Below are 22,769 nucleotides of genomic sequence, written 5' to 3' on the forward strand. Positions count from 1 at the left end.
CATTGCCCTGGGCGCAGGCGCCGCGGGCACAAGTGCAATGATGTCCTGCATAAACCCCCCCCGCCTGCCGGGTTTCTTCACCCACACGTGGATTGGCCTAAAGAGCAAGAGAGCAACACAGGTGACTTGAAGCAGGATCCCTTTCTTATTTATAAACGCTTTATTTCAAACAGGACAGCACAGTGAGGACAAATCAGTGAAACAGCTTCAGTTATTCTTCAGCATCATAAATTAAACCACAGGTAGGTATGTTTTAAAATGAAGACGAGTAGCTCCAGGCAGTTATTTGCCCTCACCCTGGGGTAAGTCCAGAAGAACTCATTTGGGTGGGAACGGGACAGAGTCTCTACCAAAACTGCACCAGGTTAATTCATTTCTTGTGCTCCTGGAACGGATTCAGTGCAGAGAAATTCACATTGTACCTGGGATGAGTCTGCAAAGCCTGTGCAAATATTAAAGTCTCCATTTCCACGTTGCCCAAATGCTGTTGAGGCGCATCCTCCCCTTCCCCACACACGGCAGAGTCAGAGCCAAACGGGAGCCGAACGGGAGCCAAACGGGAGCCAAACGGGTTATTGCTAAAGAAGAGAAACCAATCCAGAGCGATGTTGATGGGAAGTGTTTTGGTTGCACAGCCTTACCTCCCCATCAACCCGCATCTGTGCTATTCCAATTAAACCATGTCAATTAGTCACATTCTCCTTACTCACAAGGAGACAGGAAATGGGAAAACCAAAGCGAAAAAGGTTCTTTTGATGAGTGTCACAACCAGGACCACACACACGAGGGACATGCGGGGGCGAACCCCAAACCCTGCTGTTTTAAGCCAAAACTGAAGTATATTTTTTAAGACAAAGCGAAGCAGGTAAGCAAACGCACAGAAAGCTGAAAGCGTTCGCTGCAGGCTGGGACGGGGAAAGGAGAGCGGAGCGGCTGCGCCCGCCGGGGACCCGCGGGAATGACCCGGAGCAGCGCAGACGGAACAGCAAACTGGAGCTTTCTGCTCGAGTCCCCAAGCCCTCGTTGTTCTGAGACACACACACACAAACAATCAAAAATCAAAGCAGAACTTAAATATATGGAGACACAGAGAAAAAACTCCAGAAAAACCCCTGTTCCACATTTCCCGGCTCGGCTCAAGCAACCCGACAGAAAATAGCTGCAAAACTTGGGCAAATATTTCAATGTTTAGAAGAAAAAACCAACAATGGTCATCCACTGGAAAATATTCCAAACGAGACCACGGCACTGGAAGGGAAAAGGCGGCTCCACCATCCAGCGGAGAGCTCCACAAGAGCAGACATTGAACACCGAGAGTCCCCCGGCTCCAGAGCGCCGCCCCCCGGCTCCAGAGCACCGCCCCCCCCGGCTCCAGAGCATCACCCCGCGGCTCCAGAGCGCCCCCCAGCTCCAGAGCGGCGCCCCCGGCTCCAGAGCATCACCCCGCGGCTCCAGAGCGCCGCCCCCCCGCTCCAGAGCACCACCCCGCGGCTCCAGAGCACCGCCCCCCGGCTCCAGAGCATCACCCCGCGGCTCCAGAGCACCACCCCGCGGCTCCAGAGCACCGCCCCCCCGGCTCCAGAGCACCACCCCGCGGCTCCAGAGCGCCCCCCGGCTCCAGAGCACCACCCCGCGGCTCCAGAGCACCGCCCCCCGGCTCCAGAGCATCACCCCGCGGCTCCAGAGCACCACCCCGCGGCTCCAGAGCACCGCCCCCCGGCTCCACAGCGCCGCCCCGTGGCTCCGCACGGGCACAACCGCAGCCCGTTCGGTCCTATCCGCAACCCCCGCGACCACCCGTTCCAGCGGCTCCAGCACCCAGAGCTCCCGCGCTCGCCTGCATCTCCAGCCATGAGCACAGCACCAGCACTTTAGACACTTAAATTTGGACCAAAAATGATAGCTAAAAAGTGCCCAATCTATGAAAAGGGAAGTTGTAAAGCTTGAGTGTGCTACAAATTTCCCCTTGGGTGTTATTTTGACACAGTATAAAAACCCATCAGGTTAATACCCACATGCAAGGGACTAAAAAGGTGATGAAGAAATGTTTTACTCTGGCACTTTTGAACTCCACCCTTCACAAACACCGCACAGCACGGCGAGACTCTGCTAACAACTGAGTCTGCTGAGCTGCCAGCTGGGACGGGATCGGGGACACCTGGGGACACTTCTGCACAGCGCAGAACTCAGTCTGTCTGGTACCCTGGGCAGGTTGTCAGTGTCACCTTCCCGCTGTCACCTCACCAACAACTGGTAAAGAACAGCACGGGAAGCATCAGCTTTGTCACAGGACACGTCTGTTCTGTGCCCCACGTTTCACTGATCAAGCACCACTTCAATAAGTAGTTATCCCTTAATAAATCAAGTTCCGACATCTGAAGCACAGCAGCACAGTTGGGAGGGACAGAAGAGTCTTCGGTCTCACGGGAGCGACGGGAGAAGCATCACCGGGAGGAAACCCTGGAGTTCAAAATCTTATCACTCATCTCTCTGACAACAGCAACACGTCTGAAAAACCAAGCTTGTATTGTGAGGAAATCTGTTTGGTCCCTGGAGAGAACTCGGCACAGGAGCAGCGCTGGTTGTCCCAGCTCAGCCAGCGCAGCAGCTCCGGTGCGGCTGGGAAGGACCAACATGAGGGTGTGCTGGACACACAACAACTGTTCCACAGCAAGGAACAGGCTGACAACCGGTTATTTCAGTCATTATGTTCCTTTGGTTTTGCAGTTCCCTTTTCTGCAGTCCCAGTGTCAGCGCCCTGACCACCGTGTCCGCAGCCCCAGCACCACCGGAGGTGTGATCGCTGAGAACCAGTACATGAACAGCTATTAGCAGGGAAAGGAGAAAACGGTTCATCTGGAAAACACTGGGCTGAAGATTTCCTCGGGGGTCCGTGGAGGGAGCCCAGCAGGCCCCTCGGGTAGAGTTTGTGATATAAAGTATACATGTGTATATATAAATATGTCTATATTTGTGTATATATTCTTATATCACACGGTATATATCTCGTATATACCTCACATATCTCTGATATATATATATAACCACAAATATTCTTACATCACAAGTTCTACCTGTGCACCCCCACACACAGGAATTGGACATTTTTCAGGAGTTTTGGAACCAAACATACGCAGTGCTTCGAGGAGGACGATTATACACAAATGTATCCTGTTCAACCGCACCGCGGTCCGTTGGCGGCCGTGCCGATGGGAGCGCGGCCGCGTTCCTGCACGCCCCGGTCCGTGCGCCAGGCGCCCCGCGTTGTCGGACCCGCAGACCCCCCGGCCGGCAGCACCGGCGCCAGCAGCCTCTGCATCGTCACTCCTGCCAGCCCGACCGCATCTCTTCCAGTTCCCTCTCGCTCTCTGCATCCTGGAAACGCAACAAAAGAGCAGGTCAGTACACAGTCTGATTGAAACCAGGAGAACTACCCCTTCTTCTCCAACCCCATACCAGGTTTGAACATTACCCCAGTGTTACACTTTTCCTTCTAATTCTCTTTCTCCCTGTACTTCCCTCTCAGCACCACTGTCTTTGCAGCCTATTTGAAGTTTCCAAGCACCAAAGAGCATTTCTCTCATGTTTCCTTATGCGAGACGAGCCCTGACGACCAGAACAGCTGAATTCCACCCATGCTCCCTCACTCCCTCGCACAGGCTGGATAAGCGTCTTTGCTCCTCCTTCCCAACACAGCGCAAGTTATTGGACTGACGATGAGAACTGATCTGCAGAGACTTAACCAAAGCCACTTACGCACTGGTTTCCTCATCGACTGCCACTTTTAATTTCAGAGCAGGAGAGAATGAACTGTTCACAACTTCTGTGCCTGGAGCTCTTTCCTGACAATCTCAATGCTTTTCTGATTGAAATCTGCCTCGCACGCAGCAGGTTTGTTCCACCAGACTAAGGCTGAGGCTGCAACATCTGGAGGACCTTGGCTGCATTACTTTGCTTGCATTTCCCAGTACAATGCAGGTAGCATCAAATTAATATTAAAAGCTGACGTGTTTTTATTCCGTTTCTAACTGGCAGGAATTTGAAGGCACCTTCTGTACGGGTCCCGCTTAACAGAAAAAGGGCAAAGGAAAGTGCAGAAGAGCTCCTGGTGGGGGACGCTGCAGCCGGCCCGTTCCAAACCGCAGCACAGTCTGCTCTGCACAGCACTGCGACAGCCATAAAAGCGCTGAAACACCCCAGATATTAAAAACCCCAATGCTGGGCAGTGCACACGACCCTCTGAACGTTAGAGGAGGTAACAAAGTGCTGCGGCCCTAGGACAGCCAGGCACTTTTAGCAGCCCCATCTGCACTGAGCTGCCCAGACAAACGCGTGGGTGCTGAGCAGCGTCCTGCGGATATCCCCCGTACACTAGAGCACGCGCAGGACGCGCAGACGCGCCCCTGGCCGGCCCTGCAGGGTGTGCGCCGCCTGTGCTGCGATTCCACACCCCCATTGGACACATTTTTTCATTAATTTGCCGAATTGCTTGAGGCATCTGGCAACAGGATCCAAGAGAGAAAAGAGCCCACGCTAAGGCACAAAATACTTTAAAACCTGGGCTTAGAGGTTGGAATGCCTTTGAGAAAACAACGTTATCTCTATAACCACTGTATCTCCGCTCAGCAGCACCGTGTGCTGACTGAGGCTGTTACCTCTTTGGTGACGACCGGCAGCTCCGCGGCCAGGTCCATCCAGAGCGCGGCGGCAGAGCTGTTCCCCAGGTCCCGGTAACACTGCCAGCGAAAAACAACAGCGGGACAACAGTCAGACAACTAGAAACCACAACGGTTGTCTTTCAGGTCTGACCCATCAGAGCACTAGCTCCTTTCAAATAATTAGATACCAATTGCACTCTAAAATGTTGCGCTGAAGGATGTGATCCAAGTGGCAGAGCTTGGGACTAGGGAAAAATAACAAACCCAACCAAACTCAAACAGATACACATAGTCCTGTTAAATCCTACGCTAACTGCAGAGCGTTTCCAAAGCTCAGTCACACCTGCCGGCACGTGGAGAACTATCAGCCCACGTAGAGCACACACAATGAAACCCAAACTTCTACATCGGCTCTGAATATCTACTCAGGTTAAGACTTGAACGGATTTGATGCTGCAGCTTCACTGGAAATAAGTTCCAGGCCTTCCAGCCTTTACTCTCTCCAAGACATGCGCGTGATTTTGAATGTCCGTGTTTAGAAGCAGAGGAGCAATGAGGAGCACGTCCCATCCACCACATCCAGAGGCAGCTGGAAACAAAAGGCTGCTGATTCGTGAATCACCTCTAGTGGATTTTACCTGACAGACTCATTACCAAATACACGCGGGGAGCCCCAATATATCAAAGACAAATCCAGCTGTTGCAAAGGCAGCTGCACTGGGGCTGGGGTTTCCTCCTCTGCTCTCACCTCCACTTTAACCAGACACCTATTGTGAAATAAATTCTGCACGCAGGTTCCAGTACCAACGTACCCCAGCCCAAACGGACCCCGCGGCTCGCGCGCTGCCCCGATGGACTTCACGTGCTCTGGGACACCGGGAGCTCAGGAGTTTCACAGACAATGACTACAGCTACTCCTCGCTACGCCCACTCCAGCTAATATTTCTAAAGCTATTTGGGCTTTAAATATTTCCAGACTCCAACTGGAGGCTGTAGGAATTAAGTAGCAATTTTAACATTCAAGAGTTCAAAACCAATTATTCCCTCAATGCAAGCAAAAAGGTCTCTGCAGCTCCAGGCCTGTACTGAACCATCACCCGAAGCTCCCGTCTGTGTTGGTAGAATAGAGATTTCCTTTATCCTTTATTTTCCCTGCGATTCTCTTTGTGTGAACAGCACAGAAACCCATGGCACTGGTGGATTCAACCTCCAGCCTGTGGCTCTCAAGTTGAACCACTCACAAGTGCCGCTTTATACAGAATCTGATCTGCTAAACCCAAGACGGGTGCTCCTCTGGGTGACTCCAAGGCAAAACCCTCCCTGTGTTCTAATGCCTCTGCACCAGACAATTTGGCCTTTTTTTAGCAGTGTTACCATCTTATACAATCTTGCTTCTGCACGGAGTGATTTACAGGTGCTCACACTTTACAGCCAAAGACCATTTTTTAATACAAATATTTCTTATCTTAGGAGCACATGACGGAACTAAAGGCAGCAAAAGGTGGCTGGTTACCTTGGCGATGTAGACTCTGCCTGCTTTGGAAAAGCCTGGGCTCAGCTCCTCGACCTACAGCAGAGGGGAGGGTGGGACAGCAGAGAACAGCAGACATGAGGACATGCAAGGCACACAGTTAATGCCCAGATCAGGCTTATCGCATCTCTAAAAGTATTAAAAAATAGATGACCAAACCCTACTTTTGTAAATACATCCCAATAACAAGCGACAGAATAAGGGAAACGGCCTCAAGTTGCGCCAGGGGAGGTTGAGGTTGGATGTGGGGAACAATTTCTTCCCCAAAGGGCTGTGGGGCATTGAACAGGCTGCCCAGGGCAGTGCTGGAGTCACCAGCCCTGGAGGGCTGGACAGACGGACATGAGGTTCTCAGGACATGGGCAGTGCCGGGGTGGGTTATGGTTGGACTCGATGATCTGGACGGGCTTTTCCAACCACAGCGATCCTGTGGAAGCCCGAAGCAGTTGCGTTCACGCTTGCGATTGCACTGGCCAGGTGAGCGATGCCCTCGCCCATCAGGTTTGCGTACCCGTAAGAAGTTCTGCAGCGCGTCCTGCACAGTGGCCGTCGGGGGCGCCTCGAACAACGCAGCAGCCGTTTTCTTCTCCAGCCAGCCCAGGTGGGACACCTGCAGACACAGGAGGTGCCGCGGTCAGACCCCACAGACACAGCACGTGCATTAGTACAGACACACAAGGATCGGCTTCTTGGCACTGGCTTGCGTGCCTGGGAGAAAGCCGCAGATCTCGGACCAGTATCCCAGTCTGGCCACAGGATTAAACCTCATCTGGTTTTCCTTGTCCCAAGTCAGCTTTTGCAGGTCTGTACACCAGCTGCAACATGCGTAACGCTCACAGTAAGATTTGTCTCTACAGCTGAATATTACCGGTGTGCAACAGCGTGGGTGCTGCAAACTCCCAAACGGCCTCGCTGCAAACTCCCAAACCACCTTGTTGCAACTGCAGCAGCTCCCACCTGCGCACGGGAGCAAACGCACACAGAGCCCTCCTGTCTCCCAGCACAAATCCAGCACCAGAGCATGTTCTCACCGTGCAGACCTCTCGAGCAGCAGCTGCAGCCTTCCCGCCAGCAGATATCTGCGGCTTGAGGAAGAGGGAGCTGTTGCAATTATTTCATTAAATCTATTCGCCTGCTCCCAGCTTCTCTCTCTAAGAAACGTCCTGAGATCTCAGCAGGGGCAAGGATGCACAGGACTGTACCTTCTGATCATATCTTCCTCCTTTAATACTGTATAATCCTTACAATGCAGAACAGCAGAAGCACTAACGTATTTCTACATACACCTGCTTTGTTTCATCACTTCAGCAATAAGGCTGAGTAGAAAGCCCACACCAGAACAGAGCATTAGGAGCCTCCAGTAGTTCAGCGCACTGCTCCTCTGTAATCACCTGTGCCAATTACCTCAGCTACGGTCTTGCAACGTGACTGCATTTTTTACAGCAGCGAAGCACTTTCAAATCATATAAACTGAAAAGTAGATAGTTACTGCAAACTCTTATTTCTTTTTATAGGCACTAAATCTGATTTATGGTATTTGACTCCAAGCTTTCCCCTGTCAAGAAGTCTAAAGCAGCCAGCACGCTTCTCCTAATGCCCCAATGCTGTGTGCAGAGGATTATACACATATACTGTGAGCAGAATCTCTTGCCAGCTCCAAAAAATCCTTGATCACAGCCACATGTGCTTACAGGATTGCAGGTACTTTGTACTGAGCAAAGCACAGGAAGCGTGCACCGGTTTGCAGCCGGTGCTTGTACCCATCCTTGCCCTGTCACCTCGCTCGCCACCTGCGGCAACTGAAACCTCCCAGAGCCCCAGCTCGGAGCAGCTCGGGAATAACACTTCTACAAACAGCTCTGGGAAAGACACGAAAAACAGGCGGAAATGAAGGGCAGAATAGAGGCAATAAAGAAATGAAACGGCAAAACCCCAGCAGCTTTTATTCTACTGCAGAGAGGAACACCAACTACCTTTAAAGCCGTTTGATGAGCTGGGGACAGAAGCATTACAACAGCAAGAGTAACTGCCATTGCTGATATGAAACGGCGCTCTTCACGCTTTGCAAAACTCCAGCGTGTGTTCCTCACCACTGACCCTCCTCCCTTCTGGAGCTTCTGCTGGGCTCCAATGGTCAGCGCAGAGCGAGGAGCTGGCACCGCGCTGGGCCGGCGCTCGTCCCGCCACCGGCTCCTGGCCCGCTCGCTACGGAGACCGAACTCACTGACACTCACTAAAAACCTCTACCATCTAAAATCTGGTGCTCCGAGCGGCAGCACCGGGCTGCAGGTGCGCGTTTCAGGTTTCACAGCAGGAAGAAAGAGGGAGACGGGCTGCCTAAGGCTCCTTGGTTACAGTGAAGAGAACAGCTGCGACATGCGGAAGGAGACGCCGTGTCCTGGCAGACAGGTCGACAGCGCTTTGAGAGAAGCACCGAGGTGCTACACGTACGAGAACATGAGCTTTACATCGTGAGAGGTTCTGAACACAACACACGTACAGTGTTCAGCAGCTGAGTGTTTTCTCTGCACTGTTTCAGGACTGAAGCGGAAAGTTTCCAGATCCCACACAAGCACAACTTTCAAACGACTTCTTCCAGCAACCAGGACATGTCCGTACCCGCGCTGTCTGACAGCACCCGAGCTCCGCACCCTAACAGTGTCCCCAGGCCTTACGCTGCTGGTGTGAATCCACCCATTTCCACTCAAACGGGGAATCACATTCCAAAAAGCAATAACAAACAGTTTTACCTGGTAACACCACCTGCCCAGAAGATAGTAAGACTTTGGGTCCTCTGGTTTCAGTTCAATCGCTTTATCAATGTGTTCCTGCGGAAAACCATCACCGACACACATTACGTTTTTGTTACAAGCAAATACAACGTCTACAAGAGCAGGTGAACAAACACGGAAAGAGGAGAGCAAGAACCCACAATTTAAGTGCCGGGGATCAATAAAATTACAGCTACAAAGAGATGCCAAGTTTGCTTTAAATGGTTTCAGTGAACACCGAAACCCAGCATTTTATCAGTCCCAGAGACAAGAATTACTGCACACAAAAAAACGAAGCTGCCTTCATTTCATTCTATCACCTTTCCAGAGCTTTGACATCACCAATTACTGGTTGTGTCAACAGCTGGCGAGGTGATATCAATAATTACACGTGGCCTCTTCTGCAGTAACGGCTCCGGTGCATCCTCCTACCTGGTGACATCCTCCCATAGGCAAATAAAGCAATCTGAGGCAGATTAAATCCTCTTTGAACAACAATGGGTTTTCATTTCTGGAGGGTGCAGGCACGAGCACAGGCAGCGACTGAGGAAGATCTGGTGCTGTATCTGATCACCACACCGTAACTTCATGTTTCGAGTCCTCAGACTCATCATACACATACACGCTGGAGCCAATTTTCCTAACTTTTTACTATAGAAACAACTATTGAACAATACTTACACAAAAGTCCTTTCTACTCACCTTAAACACATATCCAGTCTGAATGCGCTTCTGGATGCTCTCGTGCTCCGACAGCTGCCCGCACAGAATGGCATACCTGCACAGCGGAGACAGCGCACGCAATCCGTCAGGTTTAAATGGACATTTACATTCTGGTGACATCTTCAGAAGAAAGACACACAAGTGCATTAAAGCTTCACAGCTTACTGGGGAAAACAAGGAATGCCGTCCAGCTTTTGCACGGAAGAGACGTATGCGGGACAATTTAGTGCAGGAGAAGGTATTGGCTCGAGGGACGCGACACCAAGTTTGCTGCACAGGTGGCTGGAAAGCCTCACGTCTATATAAACAGCTCTACAGCCTAAATTTCCTCACTCAGCAACAAAACTGTGTCAAAACGCGGAGCAACGAGGAGCCAGCGCTACTGCAGCCAGAGCCAGGACTAGTGCGCTAGGCCGAGCTCTAACGAACTAAGCCCGCACAAACAGCCCGTCTAGAGCGCAGCGGCTGGCTGTTTTGAGGGAAAATACTGCAAAAACCTACCGAGGTCCCGCAGCCCGCCACCACACACGGGGAACAAAAGAACACATTTTCAGTGTTTTCAGCACAAAGCCCGTTAGCTTTCTCTAGTAACAGACCACACATTTCCGCCCAAGAAGCACAGAACTGAGCAGAGTTAGTTATTTCATGAGCAGCGGGAGTTACGGAGGTTAATTACCTGAGGATTTACACCCTCCCGTCTCCCCCCCAGCACCCCAGCCACGCTGATCCGCTGGGTGGGAGCTGTGCGACGGCAGCCTGTGCTCAACATCCCGAACCACGACGTGGCTGGGGTCAGACACACAAGCCAATAAAAGGCTTTGCTTCCAAGATCACAAGATAAAATATTCCTGCACAATAAATCATGTAGCCTGTAGCGCTGCGTAGGATCTTGCCAGAGCATGGCTCCTCTAATCATATTGTTTAGGCTCCCAAATACGTGGGCAAGCATTAAATACAATTAGGTCAGGTTTAAGGTTATGCAAGGAAATGGGAAACGCCCCGCCCTTTGAACTGGGAGCTAAAACTCGGCCTAACCTCCCTTTACCTCCCCGTCCCTCCCCAGGGGGAGCCCGAGGAGCCCCTCCAAGGCACAGTAAATCCAGGGGACAGGAACTGCAGGGGACACGGCCCAGCCTGGCCTCTGCACCTACAACCATACAAATGTCAAGTGGTGCGATACGCAGCTGTCAAGAAACATAAATACCACATGTCTTCTGAGAGCCTGGTGAAACGGTACATAAAACAAGCAGTAAATATTAGTCCCATCTTTGTGTCAGGGAAGAAACGAAACAAAAAAGCAAGAGATGGCTGAACTGTTTCCTCACTGCAGTCCCCAGAAAAGCCGACTCTACCAGACCCAGCTTTGCTGGGAACTCCTCGCTAAGCTGCTGGTGTGGCTCAAGCTGCACGTTCCCAGGGGAACCTCAGCTCGGGAAGGACTTCCCCAGTTATCAGACAATCAGCTCTGCGGGGGCAGATGGAGCTGGAGCAGAGCCCTGTGCTCCCAGCCCACCCGTGCGGGGTGCTGCCCTCCGAACAGGAGCCGGGGGCTCCGGACCCCAAACTCGGCGCTCTGGGCACCCCCAGCTCCACGGTTCCGCCAACTCAAACACAGCCCGGAGCCCCTGAACCGTTTCACAGGCTGCCGAGCACACCGGAGCTCCGTGCTGCAGAAAACAAGCCCTCAATTAAACAGAGACAGCAAAGCAAATGGGAATAAAAGGAGAAGGGGGAGAACTGCGGAGAAACAGCTATTTTTGCAGCCAACTGATAAAAGTGCAGGAGTGTTTTATATTGGCAAAGATGAGTGTGAACACTGGCAACACACCTAACAAATAAAAAGCAACCGGCAGACTGTAAATGTGGAGTGAGTTCACTGTTCCGAGAGCAGGAGGGAAGAGTCACCCCTGCTGAGGTTTCTTCTGCCCCTGCTCGCCCTTTCCAGCCCTTTCTCTTGCTTGCCCAGGGGACGTTACCAGGCGGCTCCAGCTCTGTGCCATTTTTCCCCCTCTAAGTTCTGAGATACCTTCTAACACCAACTCCTATTTGCTGTAGTTGCTTCTGTCCCTAATCTATGTTGTCAGTAACTTCCCTGTTTAATCCACCTGGGAACAGGAAACACTCAGCTCAACATTGGCCAGACCTGGGCAGAAACCAATAAAACAAAATCACGGTCAACACGAAATAATGTACATGGGAAAAGGCAGCGTTAACGATCCCTACACAATCACAGGCTTCGTGCAGCCCGTATCACAGACACTGAAATCACTGGCAATGTTTCCATTAAAACGTCCATTTTGTACATTGTGGAAAAGAGAGAGACAATGTTGGCTGTTGTACATGGAAGTAAGAATGAAAAGGCCCATCACGTCGGTGTGACACACACCCACCGCATCAGCGCTACACAACCTGTGTTCTGCCGTGGGTTCCTCTATTTGTCTGAAAAAGATATGGCAGAACGAGACAATATGGGCAAGACAGTATGGGTGATGAGAGATAATAACATATATTAAAAGATAAGGATCCTCCAGCAAGCGAGAATTAAGCATCATTTCATTACAAATATTTTTTTCCCCAGGGTAATATTAATTAGCAGAAAAAGAGGCTGCAATTAAAACAGCTTGTGACCATCCCATGATCCACAGAGCTGGAAAGGGAATCATTTCCTGTTCGGTTCATGGCAGAAGATCATTATTTCTGCAACTGATAAAGGTAGCTCCGTATTAATTTCCAATAAATCCCACGCCTCCCGCACGCCGCTCTGCTGCTCCTGCAGCTGTTCTCTGCAACTGATAAAGGTAGTTCCGTATTAATTTCCAATAAATCCCATGCCTCCCGCACGCCGCTCTGCTGCTCCTGCAGCTGTTCTCTGCAATTCAACGCAAGAGGTGGACGTTTGTAGAGATGGGTCTAACGGGACAGGAATCGCGTGCTCTTGCCCAGAAGCGCTGCGGGAGGGGCTGGGCCAGGCTCTAACAGTAAATCTCACCTCAAAAGGCTCCAGATCCTCTTCTGGAGCCGCCTGACCACACATCGCGTCCCAGCCACCTCGTCTGCGCACCGTCAACCCTGAATTACACGTGCCCTGAATCCACGTCAGAGTCCAAGTGATTTGCAGAGGAACCCGCAGCGCGCGGGAGCAGAACTCAGCAGCGCTGGCCACAGGACGCTCTCCAAAGGAACAGAAAAGGCTTGTGGGGAGGATGATGTTCCTGCTCACTCCAGAATTAAAATGAACACAAGAACATGCGCACAGCAGGGCAAGCTCATCGAGGCAAACATATCGCCTCTTGACATAAAGCATCTCAGCACAGCATTATTGAAACGTCAGTAACGGGGTAAAACCCAACAATTAGCCCAAGAATGCTGCAGGAACACAAAGGAAAAACCTCATTCATATTCGATTTGTAATTCTCAGGACTCTGCCCCCACAACAGCACAGCTGGCTGCGAGCTTGGCTGTGAAGGACACAGACGTTATTGTGCAGGGGCTGAAAAGGGGCCAAAGGAAACAGGACTTGTGAAAGAAAACAAGAGCCTCACCACACTGAGCCCTCCAACTCGGGAACCGGCTTCCCATGAGTTATCTGGGTGCAACACGTTCCTCGGCAGCCCATCCACAGCTGGCGCAGAGCGGGCTGCTCAGAGGCGCGCTTCCCTGGGGCTGCACGTCCAAAAGTGACAGCAGAGTGCAGTTCGGGGCCGTGCCAAGGCACCTGCAGCAGCGCGGCCCCAGCCCGCTGCTGAGCACACCAGAGCCTTCCTCTGCTGCAAGGGAAACCGCACGAGCCCCAGGAACGCTCCTACACAAACCTCACCTTTCCAAATAATACCTACTCGAGCTACGAGCAGCCTGAAGAACACGCAGGCTGCAAAATCCAGCCCGGTAACGGAGCTCGTTGCACTTATCCACCTCAAGCACACTGTGCCAAGAGCGGGGTTCTCCAAGCCCCACCCAGCAGCTGCCCCTTCACTAACAAAGCTGATCAACTTCTGAAGTGCAGACTCACAAAAGCCTTCAAACAATTTGTTCTTGGTGTCCAGAGAAGTTCACTATGCTCTTTGTGAGGTTTTGCTCAAGAACTCTTCTGGCCATCTCGGAGAAATTCATCATTAAAGTGGCACAAGCAAAGCCGAGTTTATTACTTTTATCACAACCAAACCTACCGTCTGTCAAGCCATTACTTATGGCAGTTAACCAAAGCTGTGAAAAAGGGGATTTTACAGAAAAAAAACGTTAATGTAGTGTACTCCCACGAAGAACAAATAGACTTTTTGATTCTGTTTTGTTTGGTTTTAAACACCACTGAGCTCCCAGCAATCTCGGAGTCCTTTTCCTGCACTGCTTAAAAGCAAGAAGTAAAAAGCAACATACCACTGATGGCACTCAGCACTCTCGCCCCACTTCTGTAAGGCCATTTCTAGCTCTTCTTTCCCTGCAAAGGAGCAATCAGAGAGAAGAAATTCAGCCACTTTCTTGCTTTACTTCCTTCTTTAAGGCTGTTGGAGGACAACAGAATGGCACTAAGAGTTATATGTTTGTTGGTTTTATAATAAACTTGACTTAAAATGTTCCCTAAATAACTTCATACTCTGGCAGACACAGGGAACATCCAAGACTGCTCAAAGAGACCACACCAGTTTTAAGTGGAGCAGCACCAGTGTCTCAAGCTCCTTTGGAAGGACAGTCACCTCTACAGAAAACATCCCCTCCCGTGTTAAGAAAACGTGTAGAGACTTCTCAGTGGTTTTGTTCTGATTCATTGCACAGCCCCAGCTCCAGCCCTTGTCTCGCCCCCCCTCTCCCCCCGAGCACCTCCCAGCTCCAAACGCTGAACAAGTGGGAAAAGCGCGGGGTTTGCCACTCGGAGTGTGAGGTCAGCGCTGGCCACGCCACCGCCCCGCCGCGGACACGACTCCTCACCTTCGGCCGCGTACGACCTCTTCTCATCCGCGTCTCCTGTGATCTCGCACATGTCGCTGTGTGCTCGGGCCAGGCGCCAGACAAAGTCCTTCTGCTCCGCGTACTGCACAGAAACAGACGTGTATGTCGAGACCCATTCTGCCATCAACCCTTGCACTCTGGAGGTCGTGCTGGGGCCAGTTCTCCAGTAGCCTCCCCTAACCTTACAACACTGGGAAAAACCTCACCCTAAACTTGGCCATTTCATTAAAATACACTACTTGAATTTTACTGTTTTCACATTTCAGTCCCCGTGCAAACAGTTTCCCATCCTGGCTTGTTCTTAAACCAGGCCAGCACCGCAGGGGTGCTGCTGCATCCGGAGTGGATCTGTGCAGAAAATCTCAAACTTGCTTTAAAAAAAGTAAAAAGTGAAAACATCACCAGCTACCAGTCTGGTTTCTTCTGGGACAGTGTGGCAAATAAACAAGTGGGATGCCGACGCTGGGCAGAGGCACGAGCCAGCTGTGTGCAACAGCTGGAGTCCCTGACCGCTGCCCCTTGCTGTGCACCCCCAGCTCAAGGACAGCGCCAGCGGTCACCAAACCGCCCACATCGCCTGTGTGACATCAAAACACACCTTTCAAGGTGGCAACACACCTGCACCATCCAGGGATTCCATCTCATTCACTAACACACACACAAGTGTTAGCTGACGCTGCTGTTCACATACGCAGCTGAACTCCCGAACCAGCACACACACCAAGTTCACAAACACAGACCAAGCCACGGCACATTAAACGAGGCAAACGTTCTCAAACTGCCTCCCCAGTGTGCCGCACACACAAAGTCCCGTTGTTTTACATGTGCACGGTGTGTTTGCTCAGGGAAAGTGACAACATGATGAGACACGGCACTCCAGACAGAGAGCGACTGGGAACCGGCAGCTGCTGCAGCCCCAGCAATTTTGGCCCCCAGCCCGATCCCAAGAGTGGGGCTGCTGGAATCTGGCCCAGTTGTGGCAGAGGACCTGGACCCCGCTCCCACTTGCAATTTCCTCTTTCCCAGCTATGGAGCTGAAAACACAAATCACTGCTGGAAAGCATAAGAAGGCGACCTTACCGCCAGCTTGTTGTTGAGCAGCAGCTGGAAGGCCTCTCTCTGCTGGCAGGCGTCCCCGCGGTGCAGGCGGTCGGCCTGCTGCAGGACCTGGGCCAGCCCGGCCTCGGGCCAGGGCTCCGCGGGGGCCTGGGGGGCCAGCTGGGGCGAGGCCGGCGCCGCGCAGCTCGCCTCGTCCTCCCCGTCCTCGCTCGCCCGCTCGGACTCCCGGTCGTAGTCAGACTCGGCGTTGGCCGTCGTGTACCTTCCACACAAACACACAGCACAACATCAGCTCAACGAGATCGTGCACAGTTTTATGCGACTCTTCCTAACAGAGGAACAGAAGCATCTTAGTTTATCCTGGAGAACACTGTGCAACACAAGTGCCTCAAATGACTCCCGTCACTGTTTCTCATGGAACAGACACAAGCTCAAAAAGCTGAAGAAAGAAGATCCCCAGAAGTGAAGCAGAACACAAGTCCACATCACACTTGCACACCGTAGCAGCTTCTAACTTCAACCTAAGAGAATTAAACAACTGCAAACAGAGCCAGGACAATCCAGTTAAGCGTATGGATTATAAAAGGGAATTTCAACACAAGATCCGACCTACTTATCCATGTGGAAAACACAGCTTGAGGTTTTTAGCCTGTTTCAGGAAATTTCAGACACAACAGCAGCTTTGGGAACATCAAGAACCTCTCTCACCTTGTCTGAGCACTAAACACCAACCAGCTTGTTCACAGTGACGTGTGACAAGGTGCAAAGTGGCCGTGGAGCGAGGAAGAGTATCTCACGTGAGCCAGTCCAGCAAGGACACAGCAGGTGAGGCACAGAAAGACGCTGCCTGTACAGAAACCCTGGCAACAATTAGCTGCTAAATTAGTCAAACGAACCAGAATAAAGCGCAGGTCAAAGGTTCTGAAAGGGTGGCCACAGTGCGGGGACACGGGGAGCACAGCCCAGCGGTCAGAGGTGCCGCTGCCCTGCTCTGGGGACAGAGATCTGTCCCCAAGCTCCGTATCTGAGAAGAGCAGTGATGGTCCCTTGGCCACGCAGAGATAACGAGACATTTGGCTATCGAAACTTCCATTTGCTGGGAACCACCCGTGATGCCCCAGCGTTTCCTGCTCCGGCAGAGGGTGAAGCCTGCGCTCCGCAGCCTCCAGCCCCACCGCACACGTCAACAGGCACCACTTCGCGCTGGCATGTTTGAACACAAGAAAGAAGAGTCAGCCTTAAAGCAGACAGCACAGACGACACACTGGAGATCATGCTGGCAGCGCTAAATTAATGGATAATGTAACAACACGGTGGTAGGTGACACTGGCACGGCTCCCTTTCAGATTAAAAGCTTCATTTCTTGGTATTTTCTTAAAATTAACAATATTATTAAATCTCTAGACCCCCCTTTCCAGTACTTGCACACAAACTCCTCCGGTTGTCTGATTTCCCGTGCGGACTGCGGCACAGCGTGGGCTCCACGGCACGACCCCGTCTTGCTGTGGTTTCCTGGAAACCCTTTCCACGGGGGCTCCTGCAGCACGATCTGTTTTTAAACAGGCACAGGATGGCTCCGACACACGTGTTTTCTCCACCACAAAAATGTGTTTTGTCCAAGGCAGCTCGTACAAATGTTGCCAGTTTAAAAAGATGAGTGATACCATATATAACTTCGTAATTTTGGAGTTTTCAGAAAGATGAAGGGATTTAGATGTTATCAGCCTGTTTTCTTGGGTTTACAATGATGGAACGTTCTTAAATGCTTCAGCATGTTGAGGCCCCTGGGTCGCACGCACCCTGAACGCAAATGAAAGCAGGCTGTCTGGCACAGAAAGCACATGGGAGAGGAGGCCAGGCAGCCCCAGCACAGCAGGAACGACGCAGCCCGGGCCTGTGGGCGCCCGGGAGCTCGTGCTGACCGCTGGGAACTGTGTGAGAACCCAGAGAAGATGCTCTTGGCCGTGTAGTTTGCAAAACGGAGCTGAAACGTGAGCTCTCCTTTCTGAATCTCATTAAAAGAACACAAGTGCCAGAAGTGAATACATGGCTGAAATGATCTGTGAGGAAGGGTCCTGTCCTTCCTCCCAGCGGCTGCTGAAAAGTTTAAACAGTCTTTTCCAAAATTTACATTTCCTACCTTGTGTTTCTACTAGGAAATTCTAGTAATTACATCGCTAGAAGATGATATTGCATATTAAAGACAGCTGGTCCTGACCAGACCAATATTAGACCTATTTGCAGAGTGACAAATCTACATGTATAGCTGCTTGGACACTATTTAAATTGACTTTTTTTTAATGAACTCTAACTAGGGCTTATTTTTTGAGTAGGGCTTATATTTTGAGCATTCAGTTTGGTTTTTTTCCTCAGTCAGATCAGAGCTGCTCCTCCACTGATTCTCCACACTGGTCATTAAACCTAATTACAGATTTGAAATACAATGTAAGAACTCCCCCGCATCGCCAGGTTCTCAATACAGTGCTGAGACTGCAGTAAAACAGGTCCCTGCTCCGCAGCTCGCTGCAGCTCCCCTGGCAGGGACGGCCTCTCAAAATCCCTGTTACTGTCACCTCTAGCGTGACTTGACGTTCCCTAACGGTGAGAAGATGCCGCGGGCTGTACGTGTTGGACAGAGCGGCTTTTCAGCACCCTGCTGGCTCCAGGCAGCCGCTGTCACCTGGACAGTGAGCTCTTGGCATCACAACATTTTTACAATATATTTGCAGAATATTTTTCATACTTGTCACGCGGCCCAGTCACCTACTACACCCTTGTGAATCACCTACTCCCCACCTTTGCCTTCATACAAACACCCACTTCTGATGAACGGAGTGGTTCTGTACTGGGATGCGATCGCATCAGCTCCTGCAGATAAAACACTAACGCCACGTGTTTTAGGCAGCGACAACGCCCGTTTCCCCAGACCCGTGCCCTTTGCTCTGCCACAGCAACAGCTGCTTCGTCCCCCGATGACAAACCTGTGCCACCAAGTGCCACGCCGCACCTGCCTGGTGACTCCGCGGCCACCAAACAGCGCGTCACGTCCAAACTCCACCTGCCTCGCCCTCAGCGCCACAATTAACTTCTCTCTCTAAATTATAGTTCATTCCGTCCTCCCTGGGAAGTGGACAGGGCCAGCTGCTGTTCCAGAACACATGTGCGCACCTCAAAAGCTGTGGAGTTCACCTGATGAAAATTTCCACAACACCCTAACCAAAGACATTTCAGTTAACGGGAATATATTTTGAAACTTTCTCAAGTTTTCCAGACAATCTAAAAATACATTGCTGTATGGCAATTTTATTCATAGAGTCTCTCTCACTCAAGTCCCAGGTTGGACTTCTATCTCCCTTCGTCCTGCAAGGGTCCCTCATCAAGTTACTGCTTAAAAAAACCCTCAAAAACTATTTTTACCCCCCTTTCTCTGAAAGTCACAATTGTCACAATCCTCACAACCTGGCCCTGACAGTAGTAGGTTTACTGTAATAAAAGCAAAAAAACCCGGGATGGGGACACCTAATGGGGAAAAACCCCCTTGCTTTATGTTATAAACCGCCTGGACACAAGTAAGCGGCAGCAAAGCCCGCGGAAGCCGCGTCTACCCAGTGCCACTCACCCTCCTTCGCTCTCCCCGTCGTCCGTGGTGGCGGCTCCCGAGCTGGCGGTGAAATAAATGGAGCTGGAGGTCACGGAATCACTTCTTTCCCGGGGAAATGGGAAGCGGCGCCGGCGCGTCACGCGCTGGGTCTCCTCCAGGTGCGACCTGCACGGCAAAAGAGAAAGAACTACATAGCTGATGGTGAAATGCCTGCTGTTTCAACTCCCTTCTCCTCCCTAGCGGATTCTCATTCACTTTATATGCAAGGAATTCACAGGGTGTCCTGCTCTCGCTCCCAACTCTCCTGCTGCTGTACGCCAGACATCGTATTCCAGCGCTAAAGCCGCTCCGAGCGCAGGTTTGGTCCCTACACAGTCCGTATGTGCAGTCCCCACACACACAAAGGGGTCACCCCATTGCACCCACTCCTCCGACTGCCTCAGTGAACGCAGAACAGAATCCCCAGACACCCTGCAGAACACAGCACCGTTTATTCTGTATCAAATGGCACCTACAGCTGGCAGCGACCAGAGAGGAACAGCAGTGACAAGAGACAGACTTACAGAATAAATTACCTTCCCAGGCTGGAATTGGAAGCGTCTGTACTTAATATTCCAGAAGGAAATAAAATCAATCCGGGCTAAAGAATGTTTTTTACATTGATCTCACTGGAGGTCAAGACATAATGCCCATGGAAACTAGAGGGATGTTTCTCCCATGTTTGCATTTTCAATTTAACAGACACAATCGCAGCTGTTTTACCATGCAATGGAGTACAAACCCTGCTTCCCTGAGAATAAGACAGAGTCTTATATTAATCTTTTCTCCAAAAGATACATTAGGGCTTATTTTCAGGGGATGTCTTATTTTTCTATGAAACAACAATCTACATTTATTCTTGAACAAACAAAAAAAAAATCAACATTAATTCAGATATAGTGAAGTCATCACATTCTGCCACACCTGCCCTGCTGCATTCTATTGCCAACTAATTTTACTTTTCTACACGTATAGCTGCTTGGACGCTATTTAAATTGACTTTTTTTTTAATGAACTCTAACTAGGGCTTATTTTTTGAGTAGGGCTTATATTCTGAGCATCCTCAAATATCCTGGAAAACCACACTAGGGCTCATTTTTGGGGAAACGTCCCGCAGAGCAGCCAGGGGAGCGCGGGCAGGGCGGGTACCTGACTTGGCCCAGGATGTCGGTGGCCAGGCGCTGCAGGCTGCCCCGCAGCTCCTCCACGTCCCCGCGCAGCTCCGAGATGTTCCTGAGCACCAGGTCCAGGCGCTGCAGCACGTCCAGCGGCTCGTCCCGCGGCAGCAGGGGGGTGTGCGGCGCGTCCCCCGCCTCCACCGCGCCCACCACCCTGGGCACCACTGCAACCAGACAGCACCGTCGTTAGGGCACACGGGAAAGGGTTTCATACAGGGAATCTTGGGGCAACTTTGTTCTAGGTAGATGGAGGATTCAACGCTCGGGTGTCGCTGCCTGGCCTGAGGTTTGGGGCTCTGCAGCTGCTTCGTGCTCCCTTCTCCAGCACCCACATCCAGCCACACTTCACAGGTTTGCCGCAGCAACTGGGGGTTACCTACCTCTTATCTACCTCTTTTAAATATATTTCTATAAAAATCACTTCTCAAATTTATTTTTCAAGAGAGCAAAATGCAGACTGAACATCACAAAGATAAGGAAACTCTTGATTTTTTAAAAAAAAAAAAGTCCTTACAGCAAATTCATTTAATTTCTACCCCATGCATTTCTGTGTTAACATCACACTGAAAAACTACAGTCTGCTTATTTTAAATAAGCCTGCTTGAAAGCTCATCAATAGTATAAATAAATATACCACCTGTTAAGCCAATTCTTTAAGAAATAACACTCTTTTTCATATTAACAAGAGAAGAGAGCCCCTCTCAGCAAAGCAGCCAGATATGCAGGAATGAAGGGCTCATGTTCCAGGCTACCCGAGATAAAAACTGGGGTTCACCCAAAGGAGGAATTACTGTGATCTCTTCCCCACTCTTATCTGCTTCTCGGCAAGATGTTACTAAATAGAAACACTTGCGCCGGTGCTGCTGCTCCCCTCCCGACACCTGAGCAATCGCTACGGACAAACCCAGGTCCCGCAGTTTTGCACAGATTTGGATAAATTAAAACCAAACCAAAACAAAACGCTCAGGTTTCGGAATCGGCACCTTTAAAAGCTCCACATTCCCGCCCCGCGGAGCTCGGGAGCCAGCGGTGACACTTACAGCTCTAAAGCAGCTCTGAAACACACCCAGGGCAGAGCGGCTCACAGCGCTCTGCGCCGTGCGGACGGCCGCCGTCAACCGACCGCGCAAGAACCGCGCAGGGCCGGGACCTCCCGGGAAAGGGCCGGTTCCCCCCGGGAAAGGGCCGGTTCCCCCCCCGGGAAAGGGCCGGCTCCCCGCCCGGGAAAGGGCCGGCTCCCCCCCCGGGAAAGGGCCGGTTCCCCCCGGGAAAGGGCCGGTTCCCCCCCGGGAAAGGGTCGGTTCCCCCCCGGGAAAGGGTCGGTTCCCCCCGGGAAAGGGCCGGTTCACCCCCCGGGAAAGGGCTGGTTCCCCCCGGGAAAGGGCCGGTTCCCCCCGGGCAAGGGCCGGTTCCCCCCGGGCCGGCGGTGGATGCGGCGAACACCGTTCCCGCCGCGCCCGTTCCCGCCGCGAGGCCCCGGCGCGCTCCTACCCTGGCTCCGGTGCCCCGCGGGCTCCGCGTCCCGGCCGCCTCCCCGCCGCCAGGGCCAGGGCGGCCGCCGGCGCCGCCGCAGCACCCAGAGCAGCCCCAGGCCGGCCCCCGCCGCGCCCAGCGCCAGCCCGAGCGCCAGCGCCAGCCGGCCGGGCCCGAGCCGCACCGCGCCCGCCGCCATCGCCCGGCCCGGGACCGCCGCACACACCGGCCGCGGCGGGCCGCGCGGGGGTGACGTCACACGGGAGCCGTCCTATGGCGTGGAGCTGCGTCATCACCGCGCGACGGGGAGGGGGGGCGGGACCGGCGTAGGGCGGGGCGCGTGTTACGTCACGAGGCCGCCAACGTCACACCTGAACTTGAACCTGAACCTGAACTTTACCTGTATCAGTACCTGTACCCACACCTGTACCACACCTGTACCACACCTGTACCACACCTGTACCCACACCTGTACCACACCTGTACCCACATCTGTACCCACACCTGTACCACACCTGTACCCACACCTGTACCCACACCTGTACCACACCTGTACCCACACCTGTACCACACCTGTACCACACCTGTACCCACACTCACCCCTACATGTGTATCTATAGCGGTACCTACACCTGAACATATACCAGCACCTACACCTATCCCAGTACCTGCACCCAAACCTACACCCGTACATACACCTATACACGTACTTGTAGCTGTACCTACACCTGAACCTAGACCTGAAGCTATATCTGAACCTATGCCTGTATTTGTACCTACACTTGAACATGT

The 22,769-nt window shown here is 52.0% G+C and overlaps 1 protein-coding gene across 3 annotated transcripts; it reads right to left on the reverse strand.

Moving 5' to 3' along the window:
• Positions 1-241: 241 nt before the first annotated feature.
• RMDN3 (regulator of microtubule dynamics 3) lies at positions 242-22,202 on the reverse strand. Of its 3 annotated transcripts, none has more exons than XR_013922204.1 (13): positions 21,996-22,202; positions 20,476-20,668; positions 19,306-19,452; positions 15,708-15,948; positions 14,607-14,709; positions 14,058-14,118; positions 9,663-9,738; positions 8,940-9,017; positions 6,701-6,799; positions 6,172-6,225; positions 4,656-4,736; positions 3,134-3,375; positions 242-578 (listed from the first exon to the last, which is right to left on the reverse strand). XR_013922204.1 is itself a non-coding variant. In XM_080345702.1 (12 exons), the coding sequence occupies exons 1-12, from the start codon at positions 22,174-22,176 to the stop codon at positions 3,322-3,324; spliced, it is 1,368 nt and encodes a 455-aa protein (XP_080201828.1). In that variant the 5' UTR covers positions 22,177-22,202; the 3' UTR covers positions 1,865-3,321. The 3 variants fall into 3 exon arrangements, 1 of the variants encoding a protein (XP_080201828.1); XR_013922205.1 differs by having other exon boundaries at positions 3,061-3,375; XM_080345702.1 differs by lacking the exon at positions 242-578 and having other exon boundaries at positions 1,865-3,375.
• Between the last annotated feature and the right edge of the window lie 567 nt (positions 22,203-22,769).

Source organism: Nesoenas mayeri (assembly GCF_963082525.1).
Source record: "Nesoenas mayeri genome assembly, chromosome: 5".
In the NCBI taxonomy this organism is placed as follows: domain Eukaryota; kingdom Metazoa; phylum Chordata; class Aves; order Columbiformes; family Columbidae; genus Nesoenas; species Nesoenas mayeri.